Below are 17,463 nucleotides of genomic sequence, written 5' to 3' on the forward strand. Positions count from 1 at the left end.
GTCACTCGTTTCATATAATCGTGGTTCCAATTTCATTTGAATATTAAGCAACCAAAGTCCATGAAATTTTGCAGACATATTCTAGAAACTAATATCTGTGTCTGTGGTGTTTTAGATTTTTCTAAAAATATGTAGTTTTAAAATTACAGGGGCTCAAAGATTTGTATGTAAATTTTTAAGACCGCGTAACTTTGAAACCGAATATTTTAACAGAAATCTGGAAAACCACAGACATAGATATTAGTTTCTAGAATATGTCTGCAAAATTTCATGGACTTTGGTTGCTTAATATTCAAATGAAATTGGAACTACGATTGTATGAAACGAGTGACGGAGAGAGCCCTCTTAACACTAACAGACAAATACTATCAGCTATATCTACTTTATACTTTACAATGAGTGTTTAATTTTTACCCGACTGCGGCAAAGCCGAAAGGAAGGGTTATGATTTTAGCAGTCTTTGGGTGTATGTATGTATGTATGTTTGTATCCAGATTATGCGTGTTCCACCGTAGCGCCTAAACTACTGGGAGGATTTTGATGAATGAGGTGTCAATTGATTCGTTGTAAAGGTCCGGGTGACAGAGGCTATATTTTAAATGAAAAAACGAATGGCCTAACGGACGTTCCATTTAAAAAAAGTGGTCAAAATTTTTTTTTTGCTATTGCATCGATGTAGAATACCAAATAAAAGACGAGAAAATTTTGAGCTCCGAATATAAATGTACAACAACATTAAAATATACCAAGCGACAGAAAAACAATTTTACTCTAATATTTCAACGTTTATTAAGACGATCGCAGTCGGATTTTAATTCTCCACTTTATTTCATTTTGATAATAAATATTTTCGACGGTTTTTAACCCCCGATCCAAAAAGAGGGGTGTTATAAGTTTGACGTGGGTATCTGTGTATCTGTGTATCTGTCTGTGGCATTGTAGCTCCTAAACTAAAGAACCGATTTTAATTTAGTTTTTTTTTGTTTGAAAGGTGGCTTGATTGAGAGTGTTCTTAGCTATCATCCAAGAAAATCGGTTCAGCCGTTTGAAAGTTATCAGCTCTTTTCTAGTTACTGTAACCTTCACTTGTCATTGGTGTTATAAATTTTTGATTTACACTTGTGAACTAAGTTCTGCGCAGGTATACATCGGCGTATTTACTGTCTCTAATTAAAGCAGTGCAGTTTATAACAGCGAATAATTCGTTCGCATTGAACACGCGGGCCGATAGCGATGATTTATGATCACCAGCCACGTAATTATCCACTGATGGTGGATGTGGATGCATGAGTTATTGCCAACTTTTACTCCGAGGCATTAGCTCTGCACTGCAGTTTGATTTCTACACTAAGCTTGTTCTTATAGTAGTAATCAAAATAATTGTGCGAACGATGAAACTGAAATGTGCGAAGAATTGCTTCGAGCTACCTACTCAGCCTTTTTGTGATTTTAGAAGATTTACTGATACATCTTATTTATAAATCAAAATTATTATCCTTAAAAATAAATAAAAATCTGTTTTAGGACGTACAAGTAAAGCCCTTTCATATGATTCCCCACTTGGTATAGTTATCTAACTTTGTAAATTAAAACACATTTTTATTTTTTTTCTGTGATTTAACGACAAATTTGCAGTTTTCAGATTTATTCCTTTACTTGTGCTATAAGACCTACCTGCCTGCCAAATTTCATGATTCTAGGTCAACGGGAAGTACCCTATAGGTTTTCTTGACAGACACGACAGACGGACGGACAGACAGACAGACAACAAAGTGTTCCTATAAGGGTTCCGTTTTTCCTTTTGAGGCACGGAACCCTAAAAAACACTAGATAGTGTTTGGTGTTGAAACTTGAAAGCTGAAACCCTTTTGAAACTTTTGAATCCCTTTTAAAAATTAAACAACGAATAAATTACATGATTATTCAGGAACTGGTAGTGCCATCTCTTATGGGATGCTTACACTATAGGCCAAACGTTCAATACCGTGCTACTACCACTACTACCGTGGTTAAACTACATACCGCTAGATGGCGTTGATGGAAAACTTGCTCATTATTATTTAAAATAACCTAATAATAATTAATCCATTATTATTAACATTTTATGTACAGATATAGGTATCAAAATAATAATAATAGGTATTAAAATAATATGTCTGTGTTTAATTAATTTCGTTGAAGTATCCTAAAATAAAAAAGCTATGTCAAAACATGGCTGAAGAAATACGACTATGAGAATGTCGAGAAATTATTCTGCAAAAAGGATTAACAAATGTAATTATTATATTTTATATTTCTTTTCACGCGCAAACGCACTCAAACTCGCACACACACACACACACACACACACACACACACACACACACACACACACACACACACACACAAATCTCTTAGAATTGTAACTATCTATCTTTAAATATTAAGTATACCTTTAATTACGTGTTTTCAATTTAAACTTAATTTAATTATTATAAGTGGTTATTATATTGTGCTGTACACTATATTATGGGAAGACACTGTCTCCTGAAACACAGTTTTCACTTCATCAGGAGGCAGGGCCTCACACCAAAGTCTGTAAATAATGTTCTGTTCAGATAATAAAGATTTATTATTATTATTATCCTCAGCCTTAAATCATAAATCCCATTGAAATATAATATCAGAAGGGATAACCAAACCAAACCAAACCTTATCAGTATCAAAATACCATAAACTGTTCAAAGTTTGAGTTATCATAATATCGAACCCACGTCCCCGCCCATAAACAATCTACTGGTCAACTTAATTTCCGGTCAACCATATCTACACCCCTTCCAGCAAAGTGCAAATCTTACCGAGGCGTTGCCTCTGGCTACGAGTAGCATTTGGCTTGGATTATTTACCATATTAGTCATAGTTAGGTAGGTATTACATAGAGTGTGAAATGGAAAACAACTAAATCACTAATACACGTTTTCCTCAATAAGTGTTTTAGGGTTAGGTATTTTCCGGCTAACACATTCAGAAATGAAGACTTTTGGGTCAAATGCCAGTAACTCCCGGTAGGTATAAAAAGGAAATACCTCGTATATGCTACGTAAAAAGTAGGCTACGTCACTCTCTATCTATATTATCTTTTCATTATCATCAGCTTGTGGATGTCTACTGTTGGAAATAGACCTTCCCTAAAGAGCGCCACCACACCCGGCCCTCAGCCTTCCTCATCCAACCATTTCCCGCCAGTCTCTTTATGTCGCTCCATCGTGCTGGAGGGCATCCCACACTACGCTTGCTTATACGTGGTCTCCACTCAAGGACTTTTCGTCCCCAACGGCCATCGACTACAACAGGCATGGCCTGCCCACTGCCACTTCAGCTTAGTACCTAATAGTTTGGGCTATGTCAGAGACCTTGGTCATTTCGGATCTTATCCCTCAACTAAACTCCTAACTTAGTCCTCTCCATAGCTCGTTGAGCGACTTTGAATTTGTGGACCTTTTGATACCGTAACATCATTTACAATCAGGTGAGATTGCAGTCGAGGGCTAACTTGTATCTGAATAAAATAATAATATGTAGGTACGTGTGGACGGGAAGGATACAAAAGACTTGCATTGAGGAATTGACGATGAGATAACTTGACTTAAGTTCCAAAAAAGTTTTACCTTCCTAGTGTAGTAATATCCACGTTATTATAGTAGCTACATAATCGTTAAACACGTTTCTTCGTAATATTATGTAGACACACCTTTGTTCTTGAACAGCAAAGGAAGGATCAGTAAGTAATTATATAAGGGCCAATTATTTAAAAGTAAACGGTTTCACAATTAATAGTTCCTCTTGAAAGGCAGGATACGTGTACGGCCAAGCGTGTCTAACACATAACTTCCATTTCAGATTCGTCGGTTATTCACGTTCACAGTTTATTTTGATGGAGGGTTGGCTTAACGTTCAATTTGGTAATCTGTGATTAGAAATGGAGATTAAAGTGTTCAGGTTAGAAAGTTTTCAATTTCAAAATAATTTAACTTTGGTGACTAATTCGTAATAGTGTTTTTAATTTTTTATACGACTGCCCAAAAAAACCGGTTAAGTGCGAGTTGGACTCACACACGAAGGGTCCCGACTCCCGTACCATCGTATAATATTATGTGCTTTTTAATTTTTTTAAATATAAAAAATACACACCCTGTGACAACTCTCTACCTATTACGATTCATGAGATACAGCCCGGTGACAGACAGACGGACGGGCAGACGCACGGACACACATACGGACCGGACGAACACCGGAGGAACATTACTTAATAAAGTCCCATTAAACCCTGTACTAAATTTCATCAAAATCAGTTAAACTGTTGAGCCTTGAAAAGCTACCAGACAGACAGACACATTTTCGCATTTATAATATTAAATATAGATATCTATACTAGAAGTTTGGTGCGACATAATATCTAATACCTTATTCTTCAGTGTCGTATGTATGTGGCTTACAACATCGATGGTAAATGGTGACCTGTTCACAAAAGCCACGAAGAGTAAGACCCTTGAAGAGGAGAAGGACGTGCGGAACAGTGTGTTTGACTTCATCATCGTGGGCGGAGGAACTGCCGGCTGCGTGCTGGCTAACAGACTCTCTGCCAACCCTGAGTGGAAGGTATGTTGTCCCTCTTCTTCCTGGTATAATTTTTTTTAAAGAATATTAGCCATGTTAATCATGACTTATACTCCCCTTTCCCATCCAATTAAGCGTAAAGTTTGTGCCAGGAGTGGGTACGACAATAGTGCAACGGGTGGGGTTTGAACTTTGAACCGCCGACCTTTCGGAATTCTGTCCGCACCTCAACCGTTGAGCTATCGAGGCTCAAAACCATATTACCATATACATGTTATCTGGTTAAATACCATATTTAACCAGATTACATAGGTTCTTCTCCTACCTTTGGTGTTACAAAAATGCCACTTTCCTGAATTTCTAAAGTTTGATTTAGGTTTTAGATTTCTAGCTATAAGCAATGCCTTTATAATTACTTTATAGTTACTAAATGATGCCCACGACTTCGTCCGCGTGGATTTAGGTTTCTAAAAATCCCGTGGGAACTCTTTGAGCTTCCGGGATAAAAAGTTCCTATGTCAGTTTCAGGGACACAAGCTATCTCTGTACCAAGTTTCATATAAATCGGTTAAACAGATGGGTGTTTAAGAATCCCGTAGGAACTCTTTGATTTTCCGGGATAAAAAGTAGGTTATGTCCGTCCCCGGGATGTAAGCTAACTTTGTACTCATTAAAATCGGTTAAACTGTTGGGCCGTGAAAAGCTACCAAACAGACTGACAGACAGATAGACAGACAGACAGACACACTTTCGTATTTATGATATTAGTATGGTTAGCAACCAATTTAAATTACGTATTAAATCTTTTCAAATAGCTATTAAACTACCTTGGTCTTTGAAGTGAAGTGATAAACTAAATTGAGATTAACAAGATTTAAATGCCTCGGTTTCTATTGCTGGTACTGAAACGGATCAATTATAACAACAATTATTAAAATATGTGAAATTGTTTCCAATTAACTTTTTTTTAACAAATTTAAAATTTACTGAATATTGAAATTATGCTAACTTATTTCCAACAAACAATTTATATACGAGTATAACCGAAAAGTCCTGTCTCTGACTGACTGACACTGACTGACTGACACTGACTGACTTATCAATACCTTGCTGAAACCCTTTGACCTACAAAGCTGAAATTTAGAAACAGAAGCTTTGTGAAAAATGTCACCTTTTTAGGCCTTTATGATGTAGACAACGAACAAGGCTGGTTTTTTTTCTTTTCCTTGGGATTGAGAATAAATTTTAGATAATATTTTCGTCGACCAAAGCCGCTCTGGCGATCGCTAGTATGTTTTAAGAAACCATAATATTTAAGCAACATTAGTTACAGCTAACCAACATCATATTTTTTAGGTACTGGTACTAGAAGCTGGTCAAGAAGAGAACATAGACTATGACATTCCCGGTGTCCCCACAAAGGAGTTTCGACCAATACTCTGGAACTATAGAACTGAGAGGAACGGGTTTTCCTGTTTATCGAGACCTGGAGGCAGCTGTGAGGTTAAAACTGGCAAGGTCTTAGGAGGATCCAGTGTAGTGAATGATATGAAGTATACTCGAGGGTCCAAGAAAGATTTTGATGCTTGGCACAGTAATGGGGAGATAGGATCCCTTGAATGGAAGTTTGAGAATCTGGTAGAACATTTCAAGACCTCAGAGGACAATGGTAACACACATTCAGTAAAGTTACAAATACTTCCTTCACATGTAGTGTCATTATTGGAATTTTATATTAAAAATATTCTGTTTTCGATAAAAGTTACAATTTTTTTTTTTAAAGAATATTAGCCGTGCTAATCGTGACAAATGCTCCCCTCCCCCCTCCAATTAAGCGTAAAGCTTGTCCCAGGAGTGGGTACGACAATAGTGCAACGGGTGGGGTTTGAACCGCTAACCTTTCGGAATTCAATCGGCTCCTCAACCGTTGAGCTATCGAGGCGCTGAAGCTGGAAGGAAGTTGCTTGATGCATCTGACTGGCCTTGATGGTGAAGTTTGCTTGACCAAGCCAAAACCCACGCGACGCTGTAGTGCTTTGTTAATGATGATGATGACAGTTTATAAAATTCAACTGCATACATTTGTTGTTATGTTTCAGGTGATTATGACATTCTAATGAATTCATTCTATCATTCCCGAGGAGGAGAAATGCACGTCCAAAGATTCAAACACATGGATCGTCATATGGAGCAATTTCTAGGAGCATTTGCAGAAATGGGCTTCCGTTCGATTGATATCAACACGAACGTACCGGAAGCGGCTATTAACAACCAATTTGTAATATCCAATAATACTAGATTAAGTACAAATACTGCTTTTCTAAAACCCGTAAGAAATAGGAAGAATTTAATAGTCAAGACCGGAGCTATGGTTACAAAACTGATTATTGATAATCAAGAAAAAGCTGTGGATGGAGTTTTATATGAAGTTGAAAAAGGGAAAGAGCAACAGGCATATGCAAAGAAGGAAACTATTTTAACAGCGGGTGCAATTAATAATGTAAGATTATTACATTTATCGGGAATAGGACCAAAAGATGAATTATCTAAACATAATATATCTGTGTTCATTGATCTCCCCGTTGGTGCTAATTATCAAGATCAAGTCACAACAGGTGGGTTAGCTTTTTCACTTGGTGAAATTGTTGTTGATGAAAATCAAATAATAGAAGACTTTAAGACGTGGTTCCAAAATCGGGGCGGACCACTCGCCTCAAGAGGAATCAATCAAATATCAGCATTCATTCAACTATTTGAAAATAAAAACGGCCCCAATGTAGAGTTAGCCCTGGAAGGGAATTATATTAGAAGTGATAAGTTCATGCTCACAAATGTAAGTGTGCACACAGCAGAAGAATCCAGCTTACCCTTACCATACTATAATTTAGTAAATATAAATCCAGTACTACTGAAACCAAAAAGTAAGGGCAAAGTGACATTAAATAAAAGAAATCCAAAATATGGTCGACCTGTAATTCAAGCAAATCTGTTAAAGGAATCCGAAGATTTAGATGCGTTAATCGATAGTGTTGACATTGCATTACAACTTCTGAATACAAAGGAACTAAAAAAGGCTGAAGTAAAATTAGCTCCACTAGATTTATTTCCTTGCGACAGATTACAGAACAGAGATCAGTGGAATTGCATAGCAAGACATTATACTAAAGCCTTAGGAAATCCTATAGGAACGTGTCGTATGGGAGGAAATAGGACAAATTCGGTGGTGAATTATGATCTCAAAGTTTATGGCATTGAAAGACTGAGGATCGTCGATGCATCTGTGATGCCGACACACGTACGAGGTGGGATTTTTGCTCCTACGGTAATGATTGCAGAGAAGGGCAGTAAAATAATAAAAAAAGACTGGAAAGAAAATAAAGGTAATTTCCTAAGAAGATAGGGATTACCATAATGTACAATAATTAATTTTAAGTCAGTTAGATAATAAAACACTTATTAGTACCAAGTTGTTTTTATTAGATTACTTGCTTTTTCAGCTATCATTATGACAGGCGCTGCTGTTGAGCCTCTAGTTACTTTTGGCATTATGGAAGCATCAACTACTCTTAAATTAACTACTCCGTAAACCCTTAACCTATTATCAACTACTGCCTCAGGGTCCTTAGATGGCCCCATTTTACATGTCCCAGCATAATTATGCAAAGGAGCAGAAAACTGCCTAATTATGCAAGACCAAAATGCTTCAGAAACACGTTCATGCTCACTACACTCGTTGTTTAAAATTGGCCGCGGATCAAATTCAAATTCAGCAGATTTGAATACCTCTGTATCAAATAATTTTACTACTTCCTGTATTCCTTCCAACAGTTTCTTCTCATCAGTTGGATCTTTAAGAAAATTGGGATAAATCAATGGAGTCCCAAATGTGGGATCAGTTGCATTTAAGACAATTTGTCCTCTGCTTTGAGGAGTTAAAAGTGAGATACATATATCTATTTTGTCGTAATACATATTTGAATCATGGCCTCGAAACCTGAATTCTATATCAGGTGTACCAAGTATCTCCGATATACTTGATTCGAAAAATGCAACGACTTGAAAATTAGCTGAAAGAGGACCGATACCTTTTGAATAGTATGCTGTAATATCTTTTAGTTTTTCTGTAAACTTTGATGTTGTCGCAGTTCTAGTAAGTTTTATGACTGGCAAACATACTGATACATGATCTTGAAAGTTGCCACCGACAGGCAGGTCGTTGAAAACCTTAATATCTAAGTACTCTAAGTATTCCTTTGGCCCTATACCAGATTGCATTAATACTTTTGGTGAATTTATCGCACCAGCACTTAAGATAACTTCTTTAGAAGCTTTTACGATTATTTTTGTACCATTTTTAATGAATTCTGCACCTAAAGCTCTAAGAATATCTCTTCTGTCTTCTAATATTATTTTAGTTACGAGAGCTTCCGTCACTATATCTAAATTGGATCTAAGTTTTCTGATTGGTTCAATAAAAGCTGTGTAAGCACTGACTCGTTCTCCAAAATACGATAAAGTCTGTATCCTCATGAAACCAAGTTGATTTCTTCCATTAATATCGGTATAGTTATATCCAAGTTCATCGAGAGCGCTGAGCAAAACGTCAACATTATCGTCTACGTACGGATATCGCCCAACGTCAAGCGGCCCTTGAGTGGAGTGATAGAATTTATTTTTCGATATATCCTTATCATAATTTCCCTCTGAATACTTGAAGTAAGGTAGCACTTGGCTAAAACTCCAGCCTTCGTTGCCATTAAAAGCCCATTCGTCGTAATCCGCGGGGCTGCCTCTCATGTACGCCATATCGTTGATTGTGGACGTTCCCCCCAGAACTCTACCTTGCACGACCTCACAACCTTTTGTGATCCGATTCTGACAGAAGCTGTAACAAAAACATACTATTATGATTAATGAAATATACTGTCCATATCCATAGGGCCCGTCGCTTGGTTAATAACTTTTCAAAATTTCGACGGGCCCAAGAATGGCTGAAAAATTTAAATCATAAAGTCTTACCCTCTTTTTGGCCTCATGCTGTACTGCCAATCTAGGGATGAACCTTTAAATTCACTTGTGAGTCCAGGAATAAGGGCTATTTTGGGTTCTTCAGGGCCTGCTTCAATGAGTAACACCTGGGAAATTTGATCACATTCACAGCAATAGTGAGTGCTATTCAAATGTTACTTTATTACAATGTTTGAACACTAAACCTTATGAACTAAAACACTCACCTTCCATTTTCTATTTTCTGATAACCGACTAGCAACGACACACCCCGCTGTCCCGCCACCCACAACTATAAAGTCATATTCCGTTTCAAAATCTTCACTGTCTCTGCTGTGTTCTTCTAGATATCTATATCTAGAACTTACTTTATGTCTAAGATACCCTTCTGCTTTAGTTTTGTATTCAGACTTGAGTAGCTCTTGTTTGTTTTTTCCAAAATAATCTGGTTCAGGTCCAATATGGCCAAATAGCGTATGAACCAGGGAAATAAGAAGTATGGCGGTTGGAGCACATTCTATTCTACCATCACATATATTGCAAAGGTCTTCAGTTATATTACCAGCTGGTGTCATTGCATTTTCTTCTTCTTTCTACTGCACTCAATAAAAAACTTTTCTGAATCATTGGAAACTATTTCATTACTTGATTTTAGTATCGAATATAAAACTATTTATATACTTAAAGTTAATCAATATATTATCTATTGAAATTAATTCTGATATATTATGATAAATTTATTAATAAGCTATCACTCAGTAATGTTTTATAAAGAGATTTTTTTTATTTAGGAATGCACGTTTTCTCTGTTTTGCTACAAGCGACTGTGGATTATTGACACAATATGGAATGCGACCATCCAAATGAATGAATAAAGTAGTCAGAATGTCCATCTGTTTGTTTAATTTTATATGAGCACTGAACTCTAACTTTACGGAGTTATGCGCGTTTCAATCAATTAAAGGCCGATTCACACCAAGCACGTACACGTGACCACGCGCGTAGTGACGCGCGTGAATCCATAGACATGACAGCACGCATTACGTCTACGCGAACGTTCATGTCACGCAAGCGGTATGTCATATCTCATACAGTTCCATACATTACATACAACAACGTCATGGTACGCGCTACGTCTACGCTTTCGTGCTGCATACGCGTTTGGTGTGTCCCAGCTTTAAATGTCACAACGGTGAAGGCAAAAGAATTACAAGGAAACGTACACACTTGAGAGTCCTTCATAATGTTCTCAAAAGTAATATGTCAAGAGTAAGTCTGCCAAACCACACTTGGCCAGCGTGGTAGACAATGGAAATCCTTCTCATTCTGAGAGGAGACTTGTACTCAGTAGTAGGTGAAAGATGGGTTGGTGACAATGATGAATGATGAACCTATCTTAGCAAAATTGGCTTGCTTGACGATACTGGTAGGAAAAAATTTCAATGTTACAAAATTAGAGTTCTTGGTTGTATGTTGTTTGTATGTAAGCAAAGTCGCGGGTTATCGAAGGTTAGCATTGTTATGCGGAGTACGTCCGCCATACTTGTTGTAGCATTGTTGATGATCCAGAGTTTCGCTGTAATGCAGTTTCTACTGAATTCCAATTCCAAGGCAGCATTTCGCCTTTGTAAATAATTATTTATTGGAAATGAACAAACTCATTGGAAATGATGAATTACTTTTTGTTACGAATTATATTTATATATGGCATAATTAGCTTAGTTATAATGAAATAATTTAAACTTAATTTTTCGAAATAGGACGCTTAGTTGTTTCATCGCTTTTGGTAGTTATCACATTTAGAAGTTTTAACGAGATCAATGAATTATGTAAATATCACTGCAAACTTCTGAAAAAAAAACTATTATTTTTAGTAGTTTTTCTATTCTATTTACTTATGAATTAAACTTTATTTGGTTATTCCCTGCCTGTATTGTTTCTCTACAAACCGAAACGCCTAGTTAAAAAAATAAACATATATATATAACAAGACTGAGAAATATATATAATCAAGTTATATATAAATAATAATATATGTACTTATAAAAATAAAATCTGAGATTAATGGCTTCAGCTCATGGCAACGTATATGCCAGTTTAGTAATTATAAACTTCCAAACCCCTGTTTTCTGTTCGTATTTCTACTAGGGATCCCTAAAACTATCCGTTGGACCACACATTTAGCCGATTACCTTTCTAACCTCTCCGTTTAAAACTATTATCATTCGTCGTGCTACCGCTGTGGCAGTGCTGTGGTGTCATCATGATTATAATGACGCCATGACACTGGTGCTGCGGTGGTTATGGGCAATTTGTTTTCACACGAAACTATTTGTGGTGATGCTATTGATTACAAGTTACAACGAAGTTGCTATCGCTCTGGATTTCCTTTGTATTATATTTATTTCGATTTCTTCGAAATGGTATAAAAAACCGGCCAAGTGCGAGTCAAACTCGCGCACTGAGGGTTATTTCTTACTGAGGGTTGTTGAGGGTTCGGGTATTTTTTCCGACATTTTGTACGATAAATCAAAAACTATTATGCATAAAAGTAAATAAAAATCTGTATCAGAATACACAGGTAAAGCTCTTTCATATGATACCCCACTTGGTATAGGTAGTTATCTTATTTTGAAAATTGAAACACTTTTTTTTTCTGTGATGTAACCACAAATTCACGGTTTTCGGATTTATTCCTTTACTTGTGCTACGAGTATAGGTTAATGGGAAGAGTATAGGTTAAGGATACTATTCTAGGTTAATGGGAAGAATCCTATAGGTTTTCTTGACAGTCACGACGGACAAACAGACAGACAACAAAGTGATCCTATAAGGGTTCCGTTTTTCCTTTTGAGGTACAGACCCCTAAAAATAGTTATTTATCAAGTAGTTGTAAACCTTTTAAATGGCTAAAATTTTGAAAATTCAATCAATGAGAAACGCATGGGGGGATGAAAGTTGTGTAGCCCACGCGGACGAAGTCGCGGGCTTATGCTAGTTGTAGATATATGCCCATGTCCACTTATACAGGATGTCATTTAGGTAATCATTAGGTATTATTATCGCACGACATGGGATAGATCACACGGAAGACGTCGATTTCAGTAATTATAGAGTTGGCTGCTAAGATTTTTCTCAGAATATTTAACTTCGGAATTATTATTTTAACGAAAAGGTAAAAAAATGGGTGATCTATCATTACCTTTCGAAATACAAGTAGATGCCTCCTATACCTATATAACTAATCTCTACTAATTATATTGTGCTTTGCCTGGTGTTGAAATGCTACTAATTACTACCAGAGTTTTTTGTTTACATTACACATGGTATTAATTTTATAAAAGGTTTTTTTTTAAATTTATCATAAGCATATAGGTACCTACTTGACCACAATCAAAATAATGTTGTTGTGACCTAAGAAAGAAAATGCCTATTCACTCTTGTTTTAAAAATCCCCGGATTATTAACCATTCAGCCATTTTACATTATTGCATATTTAGGTTTTAACAGGACATAACGAATATAATAACAATGAAAACAATACGAATTTCTCTCATTAATATAATTGAGAAATTAGCCCAGCGGGCGGCGGGCGAGCACGCAAACGCATTAAAGGGCCAATAAGTATGAAACGGACTGTAATTGTTATAGCACGCCAATTCCAGACAAACGGAACGGCACTATTATATCGTTATGCGATAACCAAATTGCTCCGGGGTGCACAAAGTCTTTCAAATGAAAATATGACTGAAACGGCCATTTTCCAATTAAGTTTTATCCCCAAGTTAGAAATGTTAAATATTTAGAACAGCGCCATCTATGTTCGCGTGATTGAACTTTATGCGCGTTAGTTTCATTTCCCGCCGCTATGGGTTTGTGGCGGCGCGGTCGTAAAATTTTATTACAGGGATTTCAGTGAGTGCATTTTATAGGATTCGTATTGGATTTTAATTATAGGTTTGTGGCAAAATTTAGTTCCCATAAAGGTTGAGAGTAATGAAAATTGGCAGAATTTATTGTTCATTTATTATCATGATTCGCGATTTAATGGCAGGTAGGTATATTGAAATCTATGTTCAGTAGACTAGTATGGCTTACCTAAAATCGTAGGTAAGTAGGTACCTAGGACCTAAGTACAATAATAAGATAATAATTTTATTGTTACGTATGATTTAATTAAATTATTACGTTATTTTAATAATTAAAATTAATTTTAATATTAAAAAGACTAAAAAACGATCAAGTGCGAGTCGGACTCGCACACGAAGGGTTCCGTATTATTTTTACTTTTCATTTATTTCTTACTTTACTGTCACCTATTTACCAAAAACATCGATGTACCAAAAAACTGAAGTTATCGATCCGTAAACAGGAAGCTGCAGCCGGCTTGGTGATCATGATCAATTCGATCATAAATAATCGATTTACCATTAACCATCGACACGGTATTCGTATTTCGTCGACTGTGACTATTTTTTAAGTTAAAGATATCTGGCCAAAATATTAATTATTTAATTATACAATATGTACATAATTATAATCATACTGCTCTACATAGTATAAAACAAAATCGCTTTCCGCCCTATGTAGGTACGCCTAGCTCTTTTGAACCTTCCCCCGGATGTATCCCAATTCCAATGTCTGTACCTTTCATTAAAATTGGTTCAACGGTTGGGTCGTGAAAACGTAGCAGACAGACAGACACACTTTCGCATTTATAATATTAGTATGGAAGTATGAATCTATTTACCTTGCACTCGTGCGAAGCCGGGTCAGTTTGCTTGTAGAAAATTTAACTGTTAGTGTAGGTAATCCATACTCATAAGTAATAATATAAGTAATATATATAAAAAATTAAAAGTAATATAAGTAATAATATTATAAATGCGAAATTGTGTCTGTCTGCTTGTCTGTCTGTCTGCTACGTTTTCACGGCTCAACCGCTGAACCGATTTTAATGGGTACAGAGTTAGCTTATATCCCGGGGACGGACATAAGCTACTTTTCATCCCGGAAAATCAAAGAGTTCCTACGGGATTCTTAACGGTCTATCCGTTTAACCGATTTATGTGAAAGATACAAAGGTAGCTTACGCCTCGGAAAATGACTTCGGCGACTTAATCCCGGAAAAGCAAAGGGTTCCCGAGGATTTAAAAAACCTAAATCCACGCGGACGGACTTGCGGGCACCATCTAGTCTTGAAATAAAGGCAGTTTACATTCAGGAAACCAGAGCTGAGATGAATTATTAAGATTATGAATGTTGAGAATGATGTTGGACGAGATGAGTTGGTTTTAGTTCTGCAAATTAAGTTAATAAAAATTAAGGTTTTAGATTAGACTAATAAAGTTAACGTAAGTAATGAAGGAAGTAGGAATGTGGACATTAATCTACGTTTGTATGGAGCGAGTGACGGAGAGACCCCTCTTAAGTTTATTCTATTTACAGCCAAAACTAATAAGCTTTTATCTTCGACTTTGCCTGAAGTTGATCATACACTTTCGAATGGCATTTTCGTCTGTGGGTATAGAGCACTTAGTGGCAATGATGTTAGATTCTATTGTAATATCATTGCTTAGTGGTTTTTGTGTGATACACGCACAACTAAACATACTGGACACATTATAGTTCTATAATATTTAGAAGGTAAGTATCTAAGTAAGAATATATAAAGGAAGATAGCTATTATGATGTAGACATCCATTTTTGAAAACTCAACCGCTAAGGGCTATATAGCTATTTCAATAATAATAATTAGTAATATCTTACTAGTAATAAATTGCTTTAAACCTCAGAATACATAGTACTATAAGGGTAGGCTTAAAGTTTAAACGAAGTGAGTAAGATCTTCTTCGAAAACCTGACCTTGTCAAAAACGTTGGACCGTTACCTGTACTACCTACTATGTATTCTGAGCCGTTAGCTACATACGAACAGGTAGATATGTCATAATTTCTGTTATTAATGTAAGCAGACGTAGCCGCCGGCATTCGTTACATTGAATTAATGAAGGAATAGTTTGTGGCTATCCATTATATTTATTCTAACGTTTCGTCGGGTGCCTCCCATCGCGAAAGAAAATAAAGGCGTGTGAAAGAATTACAAATAGGTACAAAGATTTTTTTATTCAAATAAGTCAGAACAAGAAGCAGCGCCAACTGTATCATGTGCGAAACAACCCAAAAAAACCGGCCAAGTGCGAGTCAGACTCGCGCACTGAGGGTTCCGCACTCGGGTATTTTTCCAACATTTTGCATTATAAATCAAAAACAAATAAATATAATAAATATAAATAAAAATCTGTTTTAGAATATACAGGTCAAGCCCTTTCATATGATACCTACCCCACTTGGTATAGTTATCTTACTTTGAAAATTGAAACACGTTTTAATTTTTTTTTAAATGATGTAACGGTGGCATTTTCAAAATCAATGGATGTAACTATGTAACCACAAATTCGCGGTTTTCAGATTTAGATTAGATTTTAGATCCTGTATTTGTGCTATAAGACCTACCTACTTGCCCATGATTCTAGGTCAACGGGAAGTAGACTATAGGTTTTCTTGACAGACACGACGGATGGACGGACGGACGGACGGACAGACAGACAGACAAGTAAAAAGACAGTTAAAAGTAAAGTAAAGTAGAGTAGGTAAAGTAAAGTTTGTATGAAAGCCCGTCATTTTTCAATGGCGATGGGTATTTAGGCTGTCGCGTCGCGTCGGTTAAGCATGAAGTAGGTACTTAAATACGTGTTTCACAATTTTGGAAATTCCAATGGGTTGAAATGGTGTATGAAAGTCGGTCATTTTTCAAGGTACATCTATGAAAATTGATATTTGGGCTTTAGGTCAAAAATGAAAAAGTACATGTTTCAGGATTTTTGGAAATTATTCCCTTGATCGATGTAAATTCCACTCGAGCAAAGCGGAGACGGCTCAACTGGTTTTGAGCATAAAAACAATAGACAACAAAGATAATCTTGCTCCATCAACAAAGTCGCTCCTAAAAATAATTGGCCTATCCAAAAAAGCACGTCCCATTTTCCCATAGAGTAATGGGTCGTAATTGGTGGTTTGGCTGCGCCCGCGGCGTGCGTGCCGCTGCCGCCTGCCGCGTACAGGTACAACCTGCTTCCATCTTGGAATTTTTGGTAACCAGAACCACACGTATGAATTAAATTAGCCATCTTTGTTGAGTTTTCGGGCACCTTGGGACCCCTCACCGGAAAGGATAGCGTTAGCAGACCCCCTACTAGAATTAGATGGACAGGCGACATCAAACAAGTTGCGGGGAGACACTGGATTTAAACGGCAATGTTAAAGCCAGCGATGGGTTGATGATGGTTGATCATTCCTCATACGCATGGCTAAGGTTTGGAATACTCTTCCGCGATCGTTTCCTACCAATTACAATCCGGGTATCTTTAAAACAAGAGTGAATAGGCACCTTCAAGGTAAACACGTCCCATCTTAGACCACATCATCACTTTCCATCAGGTGTGATAGTGGTCAAGCGCTTACCTATAATGAATTAAAAAAAATAAAAAAAATTGCTGGTTGGGCCTCCGCTCGCGGCGTGCGTGCCGACTACAGGTACAACCTGCTTCCATTTCGGAATTTTTGGTAACTGCCTATTATACAGGAAATTAGCTGTATTTCTTGAGAAGTCTACGTAGCAAAACTTTTAAGATGGAATAGCTCACTCATACTACAACATTTTTATTCATCCTCCGGAATTTTAACCTAGATCTAACATTTGACGCTTGGTCGGCTATGAAACGACTAGGTTTCTTTGTTTTTAACCCCCGACCCAAAAAGAGGGGTGTTATAAGTTTGACTTGTGTATCTGTGTATCTGT

The 17,463-nt window shown here is 36.7% G+C and overlaps 2 protein-coding genes across 2 annotated transcripts; one reads left to right on the plus strand and one right to left on the minus strand.

The window, feature by feature from the left end:
* Nucleotides 1–3,899: 3,899 nt before the first annotated feature.
* On the plus strand, nucleotides 3,900–7,996 carry LOC123875814 (glucose dehydrogenase [FAD, quinone]-like). Its single transcript, XM_045921859.1, has 4 exons — nucleotides 3,900–3,978; nucleotides 4,455–4,638; nucleotides 5,953–6,265; nucleotides 6,696–7,996. Exons 1-4 carry the CDS (start codon nucleotides 3,959–3,961, stop codon nucleotides 7,994–7,996), a joined length of 1,818 nt encoding a protein of 605 aa, XP_045777815.1. The 5' UTR covers nucleotides 3,900–3,958.
* A 26-nt stretch (nucleotides 7,997–8,022) lies between these two features.
* Nucleotides 8,023–10,405, minus strand: LOC123875911 (glucose dehydrogenase [FAD, quinone]-like). The gene is made up of 3 exons (XM_045922004.1): nucleotides 9,831–10,405; nucleotides 9,616–9,731; nucleotides 8,023–9,481 (listed from the first exon to the last, which is right to left on the minus strand). Exons 1-3 carry the CDS (start codon nucleotides 10,176–10,178, stop codon nucleotides 8,053–8,055), a joined length of 1,893 nt encoding a protein of 630 aa, XP_045777960.1. The 5' UTR covers nucleotides 10,179–10,405; the 3' UTR covers nucleotides 8,023–8,052.
* Between the last annotated feature and the right edge of the window lie 7,058 nt (nucleotides 10,406–17,463).

Source organism: Maniola jurtina, chromosome 20, assembly GCF_905333055.1.
Source record: "Maniola jurtina chromosome 20, ilManJurt1.1, whole genome shotgun sequence".
Taxonomy (NCBI): domain Eukaryota; kingdom Metazoa; phylum Arthropoda; class Insecta; order Lepidoptera; family Nymphalidae; genus Maniola; species Maniola jurtina.

Excerpts from the sequence above, each read along its gene's own strand:
- LOC123875814 (XM_045921859.1), top strand. The coding sequence starts at position 3,959 with ATGGAGATTAAAGTGTTCAG. Across the intron at positions 3,979-4,454 it reads ATGGAGATTAAAGTGTTCAG|TGTCGTATGTATGTGGCTTA; the intron begins GTTAGAAAGTTT and ends CTTATTCTTCAG. Across the intron at positions 6,266-6,695 it reads CAAGACCTCAGAGGACAATG|GTGATTATGACATTCTAATG; the intron begins GTAACACACATT and ends GTTATGTTTCAG.
- LOC123875911 (XM_045922004.1), bottom strand. The coding sequence starts at position 10,178 with ATGACACCAGCTGGTAATATAACTGAAGACCTTTGCAATATATGTGAT. Across the intron at positions 9,732-9,830 it reads CAGAAAATAGAAAATGGAAG|GTGTTACTCATTGAAGCAGG; the intron begins GTGAGTGTTTTA and ends CAAATTTCCCAG. Across the intron at positions 9,482-9,615 it reads AGCATGAGGCCAAAAAGAGG|CTTCTGTCAGAATCGGATCA; the intron begins GTAAGACTTTAT and ends TTTTTGTTACAG.